This window comes from Strongylocentrotus purpuratus, unplaced genomic scaffold (genome assembly GCF_000002235.5).
Source record: "Strongylocentrotus purpuratus isolate Spur 01 unplaced genomic scaffold, Spur_5.0 spur5_scaffold_19, whole genome shotgun sequence".
Lineage (NCBI taxonomy): Eukaryota > Metazoa > Echinodermata > Echinoidea > Camarodonta > Strongylocentrotidae > Strongylocentrotus > Strongylocentrotus purpuratus.
Window position 1 is genome coordinate 31,155,227 of NW_022145604.1, and position 17,888 is coordinate 31,173,114.

General features: G+C 42.6%; 1 protein-coding gene across 1 annotated transcript; it reads right to left on the bottom strand.

The window, feature by feature from the left end:
• Positions 1-15,137: 15,137 nt before the first annotated feature.
• On the bottom strand, positions 15,138-15,545 carry LOC100126188 (bursicon subunit alpha-related polypeptide). The gene is given in 1 exon segment (NM_001110249.1): positions 15,138-15,545. A coding segment is annotated over 1 exon segment (408 nt).
• Positions 15,546-17,888: the final 2,343 nt, after the last annotated feature.

Here is a 17,888-nt window from a genome sequence, read left to right on the forward strand (position 1 = left end):
GGGACTACGCACAAGTGCGCGACACATGCGTTATATCTATCAAGTGCAAATAGATATAATAATTTACCAAATATATCAATTAGTAGGCAGTTTCTCGGCAAAATTTGTATGATCACGTACTAATCAAAACATTGTGTGCGGGCAAGCACTGAATCAAATGACCGGGGTAATAGTATATTTGTCAAGCGCGTAGAGACATTACTGTTATAGATACTTTTCTTTGGTAAACTTATCTACACATTGCCTATAGAGAATGTCAAGTTTTTATGAAAGACACAAGATAAGATGTATATAAATAAGCAGTAACTAATAAGTAACAAGACATGGTGGTATAAAAATAAAGTATATTGCTCCTTCTTAATGACGACGGTTAAAGTTGTCATAGCGATAGATGCTAAATAAAAATGTGCCTTTTTTAATACACATGATCTGTTTGTATGCAATGGTTGGAATCAACATCACATTTAAATATTGCCTTCAGTACAGCAAGTATAATTTGTATTCATCTGAATAATGTTGTGTAAATTTAACTGTTAGTTATGGCCGAATAAAGCTTTCAATGTACACCATAAAAACATGTTATGTATCTTCATTTTAGCATTACTATAATTATATTAAAATATTATGTCTTTACACATTTACAAGTTATCACGTACTGACGTAGGTCATGCAATACACAGGCACTGTAGAACACAACTTATTTACAAGAAGTTACAATCACTTTTTTGTTAAACTTTACAATTGCATGCAGTACCAAAATAAGAATACTGAAAAACACTGCATTATGGACAAGTATGAATCAAGTAAGATGTTAAATTAATTCACTACTGTCATTCATTATAGTATACTAATACAACCATTTTTTAATATTTTTTAAAATTTATTTCTTTTTATTTCTCCACTTTCCCTTTAGCCATGTACCTTCATGTTGTTATATACAATATGTTAAAGGTGTCGCCCTGGACCTATATGATAAGACAAAAAATTCACCAGTTATTTCTGATTTCTATCAAATTTTTAGATTTTGTGGATTTAGTAATTCCTTTTTGAATGAAACATGGACTCTAGCTTCTTTTGGAATTGAAAGGATTTAGCTCCTTTTGGAATGAAACTGTAATAATGTTGTTTGCTTTCTTTTCGAAAGGTTACTTTTATGTGTGATTTCACTATTATTATTTAAAAGGAAAGGTTTGCTGCTAAATTTGAATAAAATTTCAGTGACTTTATTGAGAAAATATGATTTATTTTTTTATTTTTTAGGTACAATAACATGTTTCATTCCAAAAGGAGCTAAATCCACGAAAATAAAAAATCTAAAAATTTAGTAAACATCAGAAAAGCCGAAGGGAAGATTTTTTCTTATCATATCATATAATATAATATTGTTGGCAGATAATCAGGTCCATGCAGGCAGGGGCGTCGCCAGACCTTTTTCAGTGGGGGGGGGGGGGGGGGGGGGGGGGGTGTAGAGGCCAACGATTACCGACAAAACTAGCCACCAATTACCGACAAAATTAAATTATTTTTCCTATGGACTATCTATATATAGTACTTGCGTATGCGCAAAATGGTTATGGTTAATGGTTATGGTTAATGGTTATTTTCCTCGACGACATAAATACATGAATTATTTCGTCAACTTAGTCAGCATAGCTATATTTTAATGCAGGCGCGGAGCTAGGATCTTATTTTAGGGAGGGGCGGAAGAGAGCAAGCGAATCACTTAAAGAGCGCGCGAAACGCGCTCATTAGGGGGTGGGTGGGTGATAGGCCTCCCGCGCGAAGCGCGGAAGTTTTGGCATTTCAACACAATATAGAGAAAGGAAGACGATTTACTGTACCGTTCTCGACTGTTAATCCTTGTCTTAATGAAGTCCCCCCCCCCTCCCGCGCGAAGCTCGAAAGCTTTGACGTTTCATTAAATTATGAGAAAAGCAGACGATTCGGTGTACTGTTCTCGACTCTTAATCCTTATCTGAATTCAGTTCTCCCCCTCCCGCGTGAAGTGCGGAAGTTTTGGCGTTTCATTAAATTATTAGAGAAAGTAGACGATTCGTTGAGCCGTGCTCGACTCTTAATACTTTGACGTTTCATTAAATTATGAGAAAAAAGCAGACGATTCGGTGTACAGTTTTCGACTCTTAATCCTTATCCGAATTTAGTTCTCCCCCTCCCGCGCGAAGCGCGGCAGTTTTGGCGTTGCATTAAATTATAAGAGAAAGTAGACGATTCGTTGAACCGGGCTCGACTCTTTATCCTTCTCTGAATGCAGTTTCCTCCACCCGCGCGAACCGCGGAATTTTTGACGTTTCCTTTAATTATTAGAGAAATAAGACGATAGTACTGTCTCCACTCGTCTACATGAAGTTTTCCCCTCCCGCGCGAAGCGCGAAATTTTTGGCGTTTCAACACAATATAGAGAAAGGAAGACGATTTGTCGTACCGTTTTCGACTCTTAATAAGCCATATTTTTCTGAATTCAGTTTCCCCCTCTCGCGCGAAGCGCGGAAGCTTTGACGTTTCCTTAAATTATTAGAGAAAGAAGACGATTCGTTGTACCGTTCTCGACTCGTCTAAATTAAATCTTCCCCTTCCGCGCGAAGCGCGGAATCTTTGGCGTCTCATTACAATATAGAGAAAGGAAAACGATTCGTCGTACCGTTGTTGACTTTTAAACTTTGTTTGAATTTAGTTTCCCCGAAAATGTTAAACCTCTGATTTCTTTAGCTGATATTATAGGAAAGTGAAACTTTGAGAAAAAAATACAAGTATTGTAGTTGTAGTCACTCTCGAAGTCGTCACAGCGGATAAAAAGTCACAGTTCGTAGGGAAAAAAACTTGTCAGCCGACTGACCGACAATATACATCTCACCGACTTCAAACTTCTGCATTGATATTAGTACACGAGGATCGAGCAAGAACACCGACACAGCTGACCCGACACAGCAACATATTTGACCGTGTCTTTCTTGCTCCCTCGACGAGACGACTCCACACAACAACCCCCTTCTCTCTTTTACTCCCACTCCTCTTCTCTCAGGCTCTTACCTCCCCTCTCTCTCCTCTCTTTCATCCGTTTCTTTTGTTTCCCTTTTACTCTTTTTCTTCTTTTTTTTCTTTTCTTTTTTTTCCTCTTCTCTCTCTCTTTCTTCTCTTTTCTTTCCTTTCTTTTCCTTCTTTCCTTTCTTTTCCTTTCTTTCTTTTCTTTTCCTTTTCTTTTTTCCTTTCTTTCCCTTTCCCTCTCTTTTTTTCCCTCCCCCTTTTCTAATTTTTCCCAACGGCAGCGCAATTTTACCGACAAAATCCTGACAGGTGGGGGGGGGGGGGGTGTCGCACCCCCACACCCCCCTTTGGCGACGCCCCTGATTGAAATCCCATTAAAGTCTAATAGGGCCAATTGAAACCAATTGAAACCAATCATCTCACGCATATTCATTATTACTTTACACGTGTGACAGAAAAATACATTTATCATGATTTGTTAAGCAAATTAAGACAATGCACATAATTTTTGTGATTTCTATTTTCCTTTTGCCATTATTAACCAATAGATTATTTTGTCTGATCATGTTACAATTACATTCACGTTTTAGCAATAGATTGATAGATTGATATTGATTATATGATTACTAACCAAGAAACAATATACATATTTAGTATATATATTTGTGTACGAGCCTGTGTCACTTTATATGTTACTCTTGAATACACTTCAAATGATCTATGTGATGAAGTTAATACAATTGAGAATAGAATATACCTAATTGGTAATATCGATATTGCCAATATCGATTATTACCACTGGTTCTTCTACAGGCATACTTTATTGCCACGTTCTAGATATGAAAGAGTATGCGGCAGGTCTGCAGCAGGTCTATATAAGATATGAATATTCATGATGAAGAGTCTGCGGCAGGTCTGCAGCAAGTCTCTTCATCATACTGAAAGAGTATGCGGCAAGTCTGCGGCAAGTCTGCGGCAAGTCTGCAGCAAGTCTGCTGCAGATCTGCCGCAGACTCTTCATCATACTGAAGAGTATGTGGCAAGTCTGCAGCAAGTCTGCGGCAGACCTGCCGCAGACTCTTCATCATACTGAAAGAGTATGCAGCAAGTCTGCAGCAAGTCTGCGGCAGACCTGCCGCAGACTCTTCATCATACTGAAAGAGTATGCGGCAAGTCTGCGGCAAGTCTGCGGCAAAACTAATTTGCATGTGAAAAAGATGACTGTCTGCGGCAAGTCTGCCGCAGGAGTATGCGGCAGGCTCATTTCTTTCCTATGGGAGAGAAGAAAATCTGCCAATTAAAGCCCCATGGTTATACTAATTAGTAATATTATCAGGTTTTATCAAGTCAATGAAAAAGTATAATTTCTATTAATATTTAAGCTGCATGTTTTGACGTTCCTACAAATGTATCTGAGGCTGCTGTTAAGCCGATCTTGAAATTGCAACTAAATGAGTGCGAAGACTGAGGAGAGACGCTTACAAATGCTTTAGTGATCATGTGTAATACATGTAGATAGAACATAATTATTCAAGTATTCAAGTATTCAATTTTATTTCACATCTCTTTAAAAAACACCATTAAAAGATATACAAACAAATCATCATTTAAACAATATAAATACATTATTGTGTTCTAGTATCTTGTTGTCATCTTCTATCTTAAAATTTCAGTTGCCTTTTGAGTGTGGCTACTATCAGGTCATGCGGAATGAACTTTCCCTGACCTTCAGAGCTGATCTTGAAGGGGCATATTAGAAATGAGTGCGAAGATTGTGGCAAGCTAGAGACCAAGCGCAACTTTATAGATCATGTTTCAGAATAGAAAGTAATTATAAAATAGTGAGTGTCTTGTTGTCATCTTCGATCTTTGAATTTGAGTTGCTTTGTATTTTGAGTGGGGCTAAACATAGGCAGTGGAATGACAATATGTGTTTATTTCATTTTAAAGCAGCTCCATAAAATATGGTTAGTTGCTTGCACATAATATATCATTACAAGTGGCAAAGAAGAAAATCTGCCAATTAAAGCCCCATGGTAATACTAATTAGTAATATTATCAGGTTTTATCAAGTCAGTGAAAAAGTATAATTTCTATTAATATTTAAGCTGCATGTTTTGACGTTCCTACAAATGTATCTGAGGCTGCTGTTAAGCCGATCTTGAAATTGCAACTAAATGAGTGCGAAGACTGAGGAGAGCCGCTTACAAATGCTTTAGTGATCATGTGTAATACATGTAGATAGAAAATATGTGTTATAGTATCTTGTTGTCATCTTCTATCTTAAAATTTCAGTTGCCTTTTGAGTGTGGCTACTATCAGGTCATGCGGAATGAACTTTCCCTGACCTTCAGAGCTGATCTTGAAGGGGCATATTAGAAATGAGTGCGAAGATTGTGGCAAGCTAGAGACCAAGCGCAACTTATAGATCATGTATCAGAATAGAAAGTAATCATAAAATAGTGAGTGTCTTGTATTGTCATCTTCGATCTTTGAATTTGAGTTGCTTTGTATTTTGAGTGGGGCTAAACATAGGCAGTGGAATGAAAATATGTGTTTATTTCATTTTAAGGCAGCTCCATAATAAAAGGTGAGTTGCACATATATCCTTACAAGTGGCAGAGAAGAAAATCTGCCAATTAAAGCCCCATGGTAATACTATTAGTAATATTATCAGGTTTTATCAAGTCAATGAAAAGTATAATTTCTATTAATATTTAAGCTGCATGTTTTGACGTTCCTACAAATGTATCTGAGGCTGCTGTTAAGCCGATCTTGAAATTGCAACTAAATGGCCCGAATTCACAAAGCAAGGTTTGAGGTCAAACCTCCTTTTGTTTCGCCAAACCTCCTTTTGTTCTTACAAACCAGGTTTGTAAAAAAAACGCGTAAAACGCGTCATGCCGCACGAAAACCAAGGTTTGTCGACAAACCTCCTTTGTGAATTCGGGCCAATGAGTGCGAAGACTGAGGAGAGACGCTTACAAATGCTTTAGTGATCATGTGTAATACATGTAGATAGAACATATGTGTTCTAGTATCTTGTTGTCATCTTCTATCTTAAAATTTCAGTTGCCTTTTGAGTGTGGCTTCTATCAGGTCATGCGGAATGAACTTTCCCTGACCTTCAGAGCTGATCTTGAAGGGGCATATTAGAAATGAGCGCGAAGATTGTGGCAAGCTAGAGACCAAGCGCAACTTTATAGATCATGTATCAGAATAGAAAGTAATCCTAAAATAGTGAGTGTCTTGTTGTCATCTTCGATCTTTGAATTGAGTTGCTTTGTATTTTGAGTGGGGCTAAACATAGGCAGTGGAATGAAATATGGATGAGACATCAATGTCAATGTGTAATGAGGAAACGAATAGCGCCACCTTGCGGATCTGCATGGCCCTCCTCTCATTACCATGTTTTCCCCTCCATTTTCTTTCCGTCCCCCTTCTGTCTCTGTCTCTCTCTCTCTCTGCCTCTCCCTCTCCCTCTCTCTCTCTCTCTCTCTGCCTCTCCCTCTTTCTCTCTCTCTCTCTCTCTCTTGCCTCTCCCTCTTTCCTCTCTCTCTCTCTCTCTCTGCCTCTCCCTCTTTCTCTCTCTCTCTCTCTCTCTCTGCCTCTCCCTCTTTCTCTCTCTCTCTCTCTCTCTCTACCTCTCCCTCTTTCTCTCTCTCTCTCTCTGTGCCTCTCCCTCTTTCTCTTCTCTCTCTCTCTCTGCCTCTCCCTCTTCTCTCTCTCTCTCTCTCTCTCTGCCTCTCCCTCTTTCTCTCTCTCTCTCTCTCTCTCTGCCTCTCCCTCTTTCTCTCTCTCTCTCTCTCTGCCTCTCCCTCTTTCTCTCTCTCTCTCTCTCTTTGCCTCTCCCTCCCCTCTTTCTCTCTCTCTCTCTCTCTCTGTCTCTCTCTCTCTCTGTCCTCTCTGTCTCTCGCTCTCTCTGTGTCTCTTTTGTCTTTGCCTGTCTGTCTTTCTCTCTCTCTCTTCACTCTATATTTCTCTTCTCCCTCCCCCTCTCTCTCTCTCGCTTGTTCTCTCACTCTGTCTCTGCCCCTCTGTCTCTGTTTTTGTCTGTCTGTTTTTTTTTTTTTTTTTATCTCTCCCTGTCTCCTTCTCTCTCTCTCTCTCTCTGTCTTTCTCTTCTCTCTTCTGTCTGTCTGTCGTCCTCTCTCTTTCTCTTACTCTGTCACTTCCCTCCCCCTTTCCTTCACACTCCCACACCCAATTGTTAAACTTTTCTCCACTCTCTCTCTCTCTCTCTCTCTCTCTCTCTCTCTCTCTCTCTCTCACTTGCTTTTTCTTTCCACTGTATGTCTTGTTTATTATTCTCATTTCCTTGTATTGTTTATCTTTTGTTGCTATAAGGGCCTGATTTACTCCGGGGATGTAAAGAAAAGAAAATGAATGATATTATTACCAAACCAACCGTAATACTAATTATCATTAGGCCATCATCTATGTCATTATATAAGATCATTATTTTTCGTTATCATTACTACCACTACCACCACCACCACCATCATCATTATCATATTCATCTTCACCATTATCGTCATCATCATACTCATATTCATCATTATATTCAATTCATGTTTATATATCGGATTAATATTCTTATCCACATTCATATTTGTATTTATTTTTTTGTTCATATTCAATTCAGTCATCATCACCCATGTGATCATCATCTTTGTTATCTTCATCATCGTCATCATCGACAATAACAACAGCATCATCTCAGCTCAGTCGGTAGAGCAGTGGTCTCGTAATCCAGTGACCCACTTTCGAAACCAAGTCAACGCGCTAGTGCCCTTTGGTAAGGCATTAATCCTCATTACCAGGTCCATCGGAGAGGACCTAAAGCCATCGGCCGTCTGGTTGCTTACTTACAAGCATTTATGCTTTCTTAGCAGTCAGGTAAAATAAACACCACCATTCAAATATATTCACATTCATATTCTTATCCACATTCATATTTGTATCCATTTTTCATATTTATTTCGGTCATCATCACAATAAGATCATCATCCTTGTTATCATCATCGTCAACAACAACAACAGCATAATCTCTCTTCTCCCTCATTCCCTCCTCTCCCCCTCTCCTCATCCCCTCCTCTCCCCCTCCCCTCTCCCTCCTCATCCCCTCCTCTCCCCCTCTCCTCATCCCCTCTTCTCCCCTCTCCTCATCCCCTCCTCTCCCCTTCTCCTCATCCCCTCCTCTTCCCTCCTCATCCCCTCCTCTCCCCCTCTCCTCATCCCCTCTCCTTACCCCTCCTCACCCCTCCTCATCCCCTCCTCTCCCCTTCTCCTCATCCCCTCCCCTCCCCTCCTCATCCCCTCCTCTTCCCCTCTCCTCATCCCCTCTCCTTACCCCTCCTCACCCTCCTCACCCCTCCCTCTCCCCTCTCCTCATCCCCTCCTCTCCCCCCTCTCCTCATCCCCTCCTCTCCCCCTCTCCTCACCCCCTCCTCATCACCTCCTCTTCCCCTCCTCTCTCCTTCTCCTCATCCCCTCCTCTCCCCCTCTCCTCATCCCTCCTCTCCCCTCTCCTCATCCCCTCCTCTCCCCCTCTCCTCACCCCCTCCTCTCCCCCTCTCCTCACCCCCTCCTCTCCCCCTCTCCTCATCCCCTCCTCTCCCCCTCTCCTCATCCCCTCCTCTCCCCTCTCCTCATCCCCTCCTCTCCCCCTCCTCGCCCCCTCCTCTCCCCCTCTCCTCATCCCCTCCTCTCTCCCCTCTCCTCACCCCCTCCTCTCCCCTCTCCTCATCCCCTCCTCTCCCCCTCTCCTCACCCCTCCTCTCCCCCTCTCCTCTTCCCCTCCTCTCCCCCTCTCCTCATCCCCTCCTCTCCCCCTCTCCTCTCCCCCTCCTCTCCCCATCTCCTCATCCCCTCCTCTCCCCCTCCTCCTCATCCCCTCCTCTCCCCCTCTCCTCATCCCCCCTCTCCCCCTCTCCTCATTCCCTCCTCTCCCCCTCTCCTCATCCCTCCTCTCCCCCTCTCTCCCTCCTTATCCCCTCCCCTCCCCTCCTCATCCCCTCCTCTCCCCCTCTCCTCATCCCATCCTCTCCCCTCTCCTCACCCCCTCCTCACCCCCTCCTCTTCCCCTCCTCTCCCCCTCTCCTCATCCCCTCCTCTCCCCTTCTCCTCATCCCCTCCCCTCCCCTCCTCATCCCCTCCTCTTCCCCTCTCCTCATCCCCTCTCCTTACCCCTCCTCACCCCTCCTCATCCCCTCCTCTCCCCTCTCCTCATCCCCTCCTCTCCCCCTCTCCTCATCCCTCCTCTCCCCCTCTTCTCATCCCCTCCTCTCCCCCTCTCCTCATCCCCTCCTCTCCCCCTCTCCTCATCCCCTCCTCTCCCCTCTCCTCACCCCTCCTCTCCTTCTCCTCATCCCCTCCTCTCCCCCCTCTCCTCACCCCCTCCTCACCCCCTCCTCTTCCCCTCCTCTCCCCCTCTCCTCATCCCCTCCTCTCCCCTTCTCCTCATCCCCTAACCTCCCCTCCTCATCCCCTCCTCTTCCCCTCTCTTCATCCCCTCTCCTTACCCCTCCTCACCCCCTCCTCATCCCCTCCTCTCCCTTTTCCTCACCCCCTCCTCTCCCCCTCTCCTCATCCCTCCTCTCCCCTCTCCTCATCCCCTCCTCTCCCCCTCTCCTCACCCCCTCCTCACCCCCTCCTCTCCTTACCCCTCCCCCCCTCTCCTCATCCCCTCCTCTCCCCCTCTCCTCATCCCCTCCTCTCCCCATCTCCTCATCCCCTCCTCTCCCCCTCTCCTCATCCCTCTTCTCCCCTCTCCTCATCCCCTCCTCTTCGCCACCTCCCCCCCTCTCCTCATCCCCTCCTCTCCCCCTTCCTCATCCCCTCCTCTCCCCTTCTCCTCACCCCCTCCTCTCCCCCTCCTCTCCTCATCCCCTCCTCTCCCCTCTCCTCATCCCTCCTCTCCCCTTCTCCTCATCCCCTCCTCTCCCCCTCTCCTCACCCCCTCCTCACCCCCTCCTCTTCCCCTCCTCTCTCCTTCTCCTTATCCCCTCCTCTCCCCCTCTCCTCATCCCCTCCTCTCCCCCTCTCCTCATCCCCTCCTCTCCCCCCTCTCCTCATCCCCCCTCTCCCCCTCTCCTCATTCCCTCCTCTCCCCCTCGCCTCATCCCCTCCTCTCCCCCTCCTCTCCTCATCCCCTCTTCTCCCCTCTCCTCATCCCCTCCTCTCCCCCTCTCCTCATCCCCTCCTCTCCCCTTCTCCCTCACCCCCTCCTCTCCCCCTCCTCTCTCCTTCTCCTCATCCCCTCCTCTCCCCCTCTCCTCATCCCCTCCTCTCCCCCTCTCCTCATCCCCTCCTCTCCCCCTCCTCTCCTCATCCCCTCTCCTCATCCCCTCCTCTCCCCCTCTCCTCATCCCCTCCTCTCCCCTTCTCCTCACCCCCTCCTCTTCCCCTCCTCTCTCCTTCTCCTCTTCCCTCCTCTTCCCCTCTCCTCATCCCCTCCTCTCCCCCCTCCTCTCCTCATCCCCTCTTCTCCCCTCTCCTCATCCCCTCCTCTCCCCTTCTCCTCATCCCCTCCCCTCCCCTCCTCATCCCCTCCTCTTCCCCTCTCCTCATCCCCTCCTCTCCCCCTCTCCTCATCCCTCCTCTCCCCCTCTCCTCACCCCCTCCTCACCCCCTCCTCTTCCCCTCCTCTCTCCTTCTCCTCATCCCCTCCTCTCCCCCTCTCCTCATCCCCTCATCCCCTCTCCTCATTCCCTCCTCTCCCCCTCTCCTCATCCCCTCCTCTCCCCCTCCTCTCCTCATCCCCTCTTCTCCCCTCTCCTCATCCCCTCCTCTCCCCCTCTCCTCATCGCCCTCCTCTCCCCTTCTCCTCACCCCCTCCTCTCCCCCTCCTCTCCTCATCCCCTCTTCTCCCCTCTCCTCTTCCCCTCCTCTCTCCTTCTCCTCTTCCCCTCCTCTTCCCCTCTCCTCATCCCCTCCTCCCCCCTCTCCTCATCCCCTCCTCTCCCCCTCTCCTCATCCCCTCCTCTCCCCTCTCCTCACCCCCTCCTCATCCCCTCTCCTCACCCTCTCCTCACCCCTCCTCATCCCCTCCTCTCCCCTCTCCTCATCCTCTCCTCACCCCCCTCCTCATCCCCTCCTCATCCCCTCCTCCCCCTCTCCTCATCCCCCCTCTCCTCATCCCTCCTCTCCCCCTCTCCTCGTCCCCTCTCCTCACCCCCTCCTCACCCCCTCCTCTTCCCCTCCTCTTCCCCTCTCCTCATTTATTCTTTTCACATTATTCAGCATCAATGCAATCACTCTACGTCATATTTCCTTTCGAACATGCATGGGAGACACACTCAGTACGCTGGAAGTGATTATTCCAATTTTTTTGTAAGAATTTTAATTGTCGAAACAAAACAACAACTATATCGTCAGTTTTTCCTATTTTTCGTATTTTACATCGAGAACCATAATTATACGGTCACTATCATCCATTTTTGCCTTACTCCGTCTTCGCAGATCAGCACCTGCTATGTTTTTACCCCCATCTAAATGTGCCGTATACCACATTAAACATACCCACTATACTATACTGATTTCAAAGACTGTATGGCATATGGTAAATGAGTGTGAGAATGAATAGAACAACACCTAGTCGAGATGAAAGGCTCTATTTACAATTGGACATAAAATGTCAAGTCGGCTATCTACATCATCTATGTACACATTGCAAACTTATCATATTCATTTTTTTGAATAAATTAATATATCTTCTTTGTTTTAATTATAATGCTAACAACGAGCTGCTTAGAATGAATAAATAACCTAAAAGGTAAAACTCTAAAATGGGGAATTCTCGACCCGATTAATCGGGCACTGCATGAATGCAAGAAACTACGTACATGTTCATGCATTTGAAGACTCAATAACTATGTGGCAGCACATGCTCGTAAACTCCAACCGATATACGAATCTCCTCTCTTTAAGTTATACCCTGTTATAAATATTTAACAACCGAAACAAAAATTGACAATGGGTGTTAACGATATATAGATAAATAGTAAATACTCTATAATGTAATGTTAGTGCAGCAGCAGCAGCAGCAGCTTAAGTGCAGGCATTATCATAAGTTAACCGATATATTAAATACCAACAAAATACCAATGAGCGGATGACACAATCAAACATTTACAACTTTAAAATGCACAGTAAAAATTCATAGGGGATAAAATGTTAACTTCCACATGAACAATGTAATATTACAAATATTGTGAAGATATATTCAATGGCTATATTTAGGGCTTTCTCTATGTCTCTGAACGCGTTGCAAAGTACCCTGGTCATCGAATATCATAATCATTATTTGTATTCAACCATAATTTTTTTACCTTTCAGAATCAGGCGTTTCACTAGTAACGGGCGAACGAGTGACCTAAGATGGACATTGAATCTGTTAAAGGTACTATGTCCCTTTTGCAGCCAACCACAAATTCTGTAGAACTTTGCAGGAATTATGAATATGTCATGTATTTTATGTCCCATCTGTGAAATTTAAACGTTAGCAGTGTCCTAATATTCAAATTATGCAATGAAACCTGTTTACTTGCTAGACTTCACTGTCAGACACTATTGAGTGACTGACTGGCTTTTTTCTTCTTTGGTAATAACATACATAAAATGAGATGTAAAGGGTACATGAGCATTTGTCTATATCAATAACCCACTTCTTGTGATGGCCAAAATTAAACTGATTGCATCTTTGCGCAGCATAACACGCATGATTATTCAGTACAATGGTCTGAAAATCGAGACTATTACTTATTGGCTCTATAGCTCCTAAGTCGATTTGACAACTAATAGTCATTATTTTCCCACTTGAAGACATTTTCAAGCCCCACCTTTTTAAAGGAAGTTCTACATATATTACTATTATCTTTCAAATGCCGTTGGAATTTAACCTTTTCATTTTTGTTGGCCTGCAAATGGGACATAGTACCTTTAAACCATTTGAACTGAGAAGGGTATAGTTTAAATCTGTTGTACACACTTACACAATGAAAGAATGAACTCCATTCCTGACATCACACATAATATTCGTTTTACTGCTCGGAAATATTCGTTATCACTAGTGACCTCATCTGTGAAAATGTATAACTTTTTCATACTTTGTCTCATTTTTTGTATTTTTTTTCTCACACATTTAGCGATTATGCTTGTCTGGGTGTTACGCCTGGACAGAAGCCGATATTCTATGAAGGGTTAATTCTCCTTTTAATATTACAAAATATGGAATGTTGACTATAAGCCAGGCTGTGCCCTGAACCATATCAATCTTTCGTGGTGTAATGAAGATTGTTAAAGCATCAGAACTTATTGCTTTGACACCGAAAACTGTGCACTTATCACGAATGAAACCATTCGAAAAGGATCTATTAAAGACTGCATCAACGAGCCGATTAGCATGTCTGACTAGTCATCTTCGCCTCATGATTGTCTTTGTTTCGCTTGAGAATAGTGCACAAAACCCTGCAAGTTTGTACATCACTATGCCCGAATACCCACCAATTGATTCGTTTGCATGTGTAAACTATTGAATGCATCTATACGCCCATTGACTTAAAAAGTGGAAAACACTTGAGGTTTTGTTCGAATGAATGTCCTGACTTTTACTTGTAAATTGGGCGGGATTTACGCTTGATATACCAAACGGAATTCAGCCTGTCTACTTTGCGTGTAAATCGATGATAATACGAGTGTAGTCGAGAAGCAGGTGGAAAGTAATTCATTGGAGGAAAATAGGGGCTATACACAAAACGTCAATCGTCAACTTTGGGGCAACTTGAAGGAACATTTGAAACAAAAATGGATGGTTGCGAGAAAAAAAAATATCAAGGATTGGGCACAGAGATCATATAGATGATAGGGAAAGTCTTCAACAAAAACACGTGATAATAATCGTTTCATTATGAAGTTTGTAAGATAAATCATGTCATTTCAAATTGACAAATATCAATACAACGACATGGTAATTCATCATATCAGCAGTCATTTCCGAAAGTAGTTTTTAAAAAAATCGTTTCCTAGATTTACTTTTAAGTAAAAGCTAGAGATAGGTGTATCCTGAATAGCCCTTTGGAATAAGTATAATCATATCATGTTTGTATGTCCGGCATTTGCTACTTGCCCCCCCCCCCCCCCCCTCTATGAGGAGATCTGCCAATATTACTTGGACAGAAACAAGGGGCATTGTTCATAGCCCCAGGAGAGAAATAAACCAGAACCCCCGTGTATTTTTAGAACATGATGTACATGAATATAGACGTACGTACATTAACATGATGAAACGTAAATGCTTAAACATTCAGATGAAAGAACTTTCTTTCATGGAAGCTTGGGCTCCGACATACGTAAGTTTTCATGCTGTAGGGGCGTTCGGTGACCCTAGATTTAATACGGAAATTGTAGCACCTTTCTAGAATCAATATTACACTCTTGAGACCTTTACTGGCATGGGGGAATGGAGAAAGGACCATTCAGACGTGAGAAAATAGGAGGAAACTCTTCTACAAGTCACTCAATGGTAGCTATTTTATTTATCTGTTTGTTTACCTGGTGGTGGAAGGAGGGGGCGGCCCGGGGTGGGGGGGGGGGGGGGCGGCTAAGATTCTATTTCGCTCTTGTGATCATGTAACAGCAATTTTTAAATTAAATCGACTCGCATCAAATGACTTTTACTAAATCCACCTGCGCTTGACTTTATTATCATACATGTATCTGAAGATTCGTTCATATATTTCTAAACTAAAAAAGTCTCACGAAATTTAAGATAAAAACGAGTCAGAAAGCATTAATATATCCCGAACCTACAGATGAACCCTATCCAGTAAACCAATTTCACGGTTCAAAGTAAATTTGTTTAGGTTTTGTCTTAAAAACCGCAACATACACATAATTAATATCTCAAATCGTTAATATCGAATAAACACATAAACTCAGAAAAAGAAGAAGATATGATTAAGGTATGTGCACGATTTTTAAAATCTTTCAATTTTTTATCACACTGGATGTGCAATTCGTCATCAGTGTCACCATTGCCGTCGTCGTCGTCTTCGTCATAAAAATAGTACTCTGTAAATCTGACATTTGGACACAAGTATTATAGTTCATATAAGAGACCTAGGTCCTAGACCTCAACCCAGCCGTAGATCTTCTAGCGTCTGAACTCGACTCACACTCGCCACTGACCGGCATGGACGACACGAACAACGCCTTGGTATCCTATATGTGACGTCACGAAAGGGAGGATTAAGGGTGGGGCATTGTAACCGTTGAGTGCGCTCTAGGAAACCCATCTCTTGACAACAGGTGCAGGATCGTTCCACCTCGAGGTAATTATTGGGTGATATCCTTGTGTAGCCGCTACAGGTGCCTCTACAGCCTACCGAGTCCAAGGTGACTGGTCGGCAACCTGGTCTGGCGAGTTTGTACTGAAGACCAAGCTTACGGCAGTCAGCCAGGACCAGTGATGACGTAGTCAGTGAGAGGAGAATCAGGGCCAACATCAACAATGAAGATTGTGTCGTGGTTAGTGTTGCCATGGTGATCTAGTGATGGAATGTATCGTGTGACGTTGATATCACCTTGATCTTTGGGGTTGTGACGTCACAGAGATCTGAGAATGAATGTAAGAAGAAACAGAAAATGTATTATTGTTGTTATTATCATTATTACGAACAAACATCATCATCATCATCATCATCATCATTTATCATATCATTACTATTATTATTATTATCATCATCATCATTATTATTATCCTTATCATTATCATCACCATCACCATCACCATCACCATCACCATCGCCATCATCACCATCCCCATCACCCTCATTATCACCATTACCATCACCATCTCCATCATCATCATCATCCCAATCATCATCATCTTCATCACCACTACCACCATCACCATTCTTATTCGCTTGTGTACCCTATTGACCACTGCATTCTTTTATTTATAAAGTCTTCATACATGAAATAATTCGGTACCAACTTCTCTTCGTTCTGAACATTATCGAAATCCCTTAAAAAAAGACCGCATGATTTATGAAGGTAAAACCCTCGATTTCATAAAGGAAATGAATATGTGAAGACATAAATTTAGGGCTTAGGCATTAAAAATGAAATGTGGAAGAAAATGACAATTTTATGTAGGATACAAAAGCTGTTCAAAAAGAAATAAAATGCTTACTGCACAACGAACCGATGTGGTATTGATGACTGCTATCAAACTTAAAAACTCTCTCGTGCTTAATAGGACCCCCCCCCCCGAACTATCACAGATCAGTTTCGTATTTTCCGTTTTTATTATGACAAAAATGATGCCACAGGCTATGTATCAAAATGAAACCGAGTGCAATATTCTAAAATTGAAAAGAAGTGGTCAATAATTGGAGCGACTTTGTATTATGGTGTTTGCTGAGCTGGCGGGGACAATAAAGACATTATAACCTCTTTTACACAATTATTTGTATCACACACCTCTTGTTGCTATGGGCAGGATGGAACGCATACGTTCTGAATCATTTTATGATGAGTGATAAGTGATTCGTGCTTTAATAGATCAGCCGCATATGTCTTTATAAGAAAAGTTTATGGATACTTATAAAACGTTAAAACCAATATCAAACGAGATCATTTTGTACATTTTGAAAGTTATAAATAAAGCAAGAAAAGGTCGTTCTGCAAAAATTCGAACTTTGGATAATCATATAATGATATAAAAATTGTCGATGCTTCTTCAATCAGATCGAGCCGTTTCCTTCCTTACCGACATCCTACTACAAAGATTACATTCCAAGGAGTTCATTCTAAGAAGTTATTCAATGACTTTTCCATCCTTTGTATAGTAACACACTTGTGGACTTCCCATTATTAACGGATGTTTTGTCTTCCTCTAGCACTTACCAATCTTAATCTAAAATACTTTGCCACTATGTTCAATGAAAAGGTTAAGCGCTAGGAAAACTGATTTCCCCCTTTCTTTAAGATGAGCTTTGGCTTTCTTACCTTCATATTATTAGCTCTTTCTGTTGGAACAGAACTATTATGATTGAATACTCACTCCGCTCTTCATTTGATTAAATCTTAATAGCTGGTATTTTGTTCGATAACTCCCATAAAACAACTATCATCGTTACATTGTCACACAAGTTATTGTTTCGTTAAACAGAACAACTGTTAAAATATCTTTAAACACCAACGGAAGTATCATAGTGGTTTATTCCTTTTACTCTCAATCAAAGGGGTGATGGTTCGAATCCCAACGTCCTTTTGCAAGACATTAATAACACATGTGTGCTTGCCACTTCCATCCAGATGTCTACACCGTATATAACGGATAGCCTATAAATATAATGCGCTGTATATTTTGCCACTCACCTATGAATTGGGCAATAATAGTGGAACGCCAGGAGCCTTTTTAACCAATAAATTTATATTAAACAAAAAGATTTATAGACGATACCCGCAAGCGAGCATGAAGAAAGTCATCTTTAACATCTTGTGTACTTTGTGGCAGGTTAACCTTGTGCTAATCAAGTTGTCCAATAAAGTCTACAGCTACTTCTGATACTAATAAACGTTTTCATAAAATTAACACAAATTTGGGAATGTACTGAAATCCACTTAGATTTACCTGGTCATATCTCTATTAGAATACTGTTAATTGGATTTTTGATACAGACAATAACAATTACTTTATAATTAAATTTGATTATCCTGTAGAGGCACTGATAATACGTTGTATATGTTATATGCTCTTCACCATCATCAGGCAGCTATTAGTTTAGTTAGTGCATAGCTGATGGTAAGCTTCTGAATATCAGGTTTCATTTTGAAGTGCTTGTGCCAGCACGCAAGCTACCCACTTCAATTAAAGA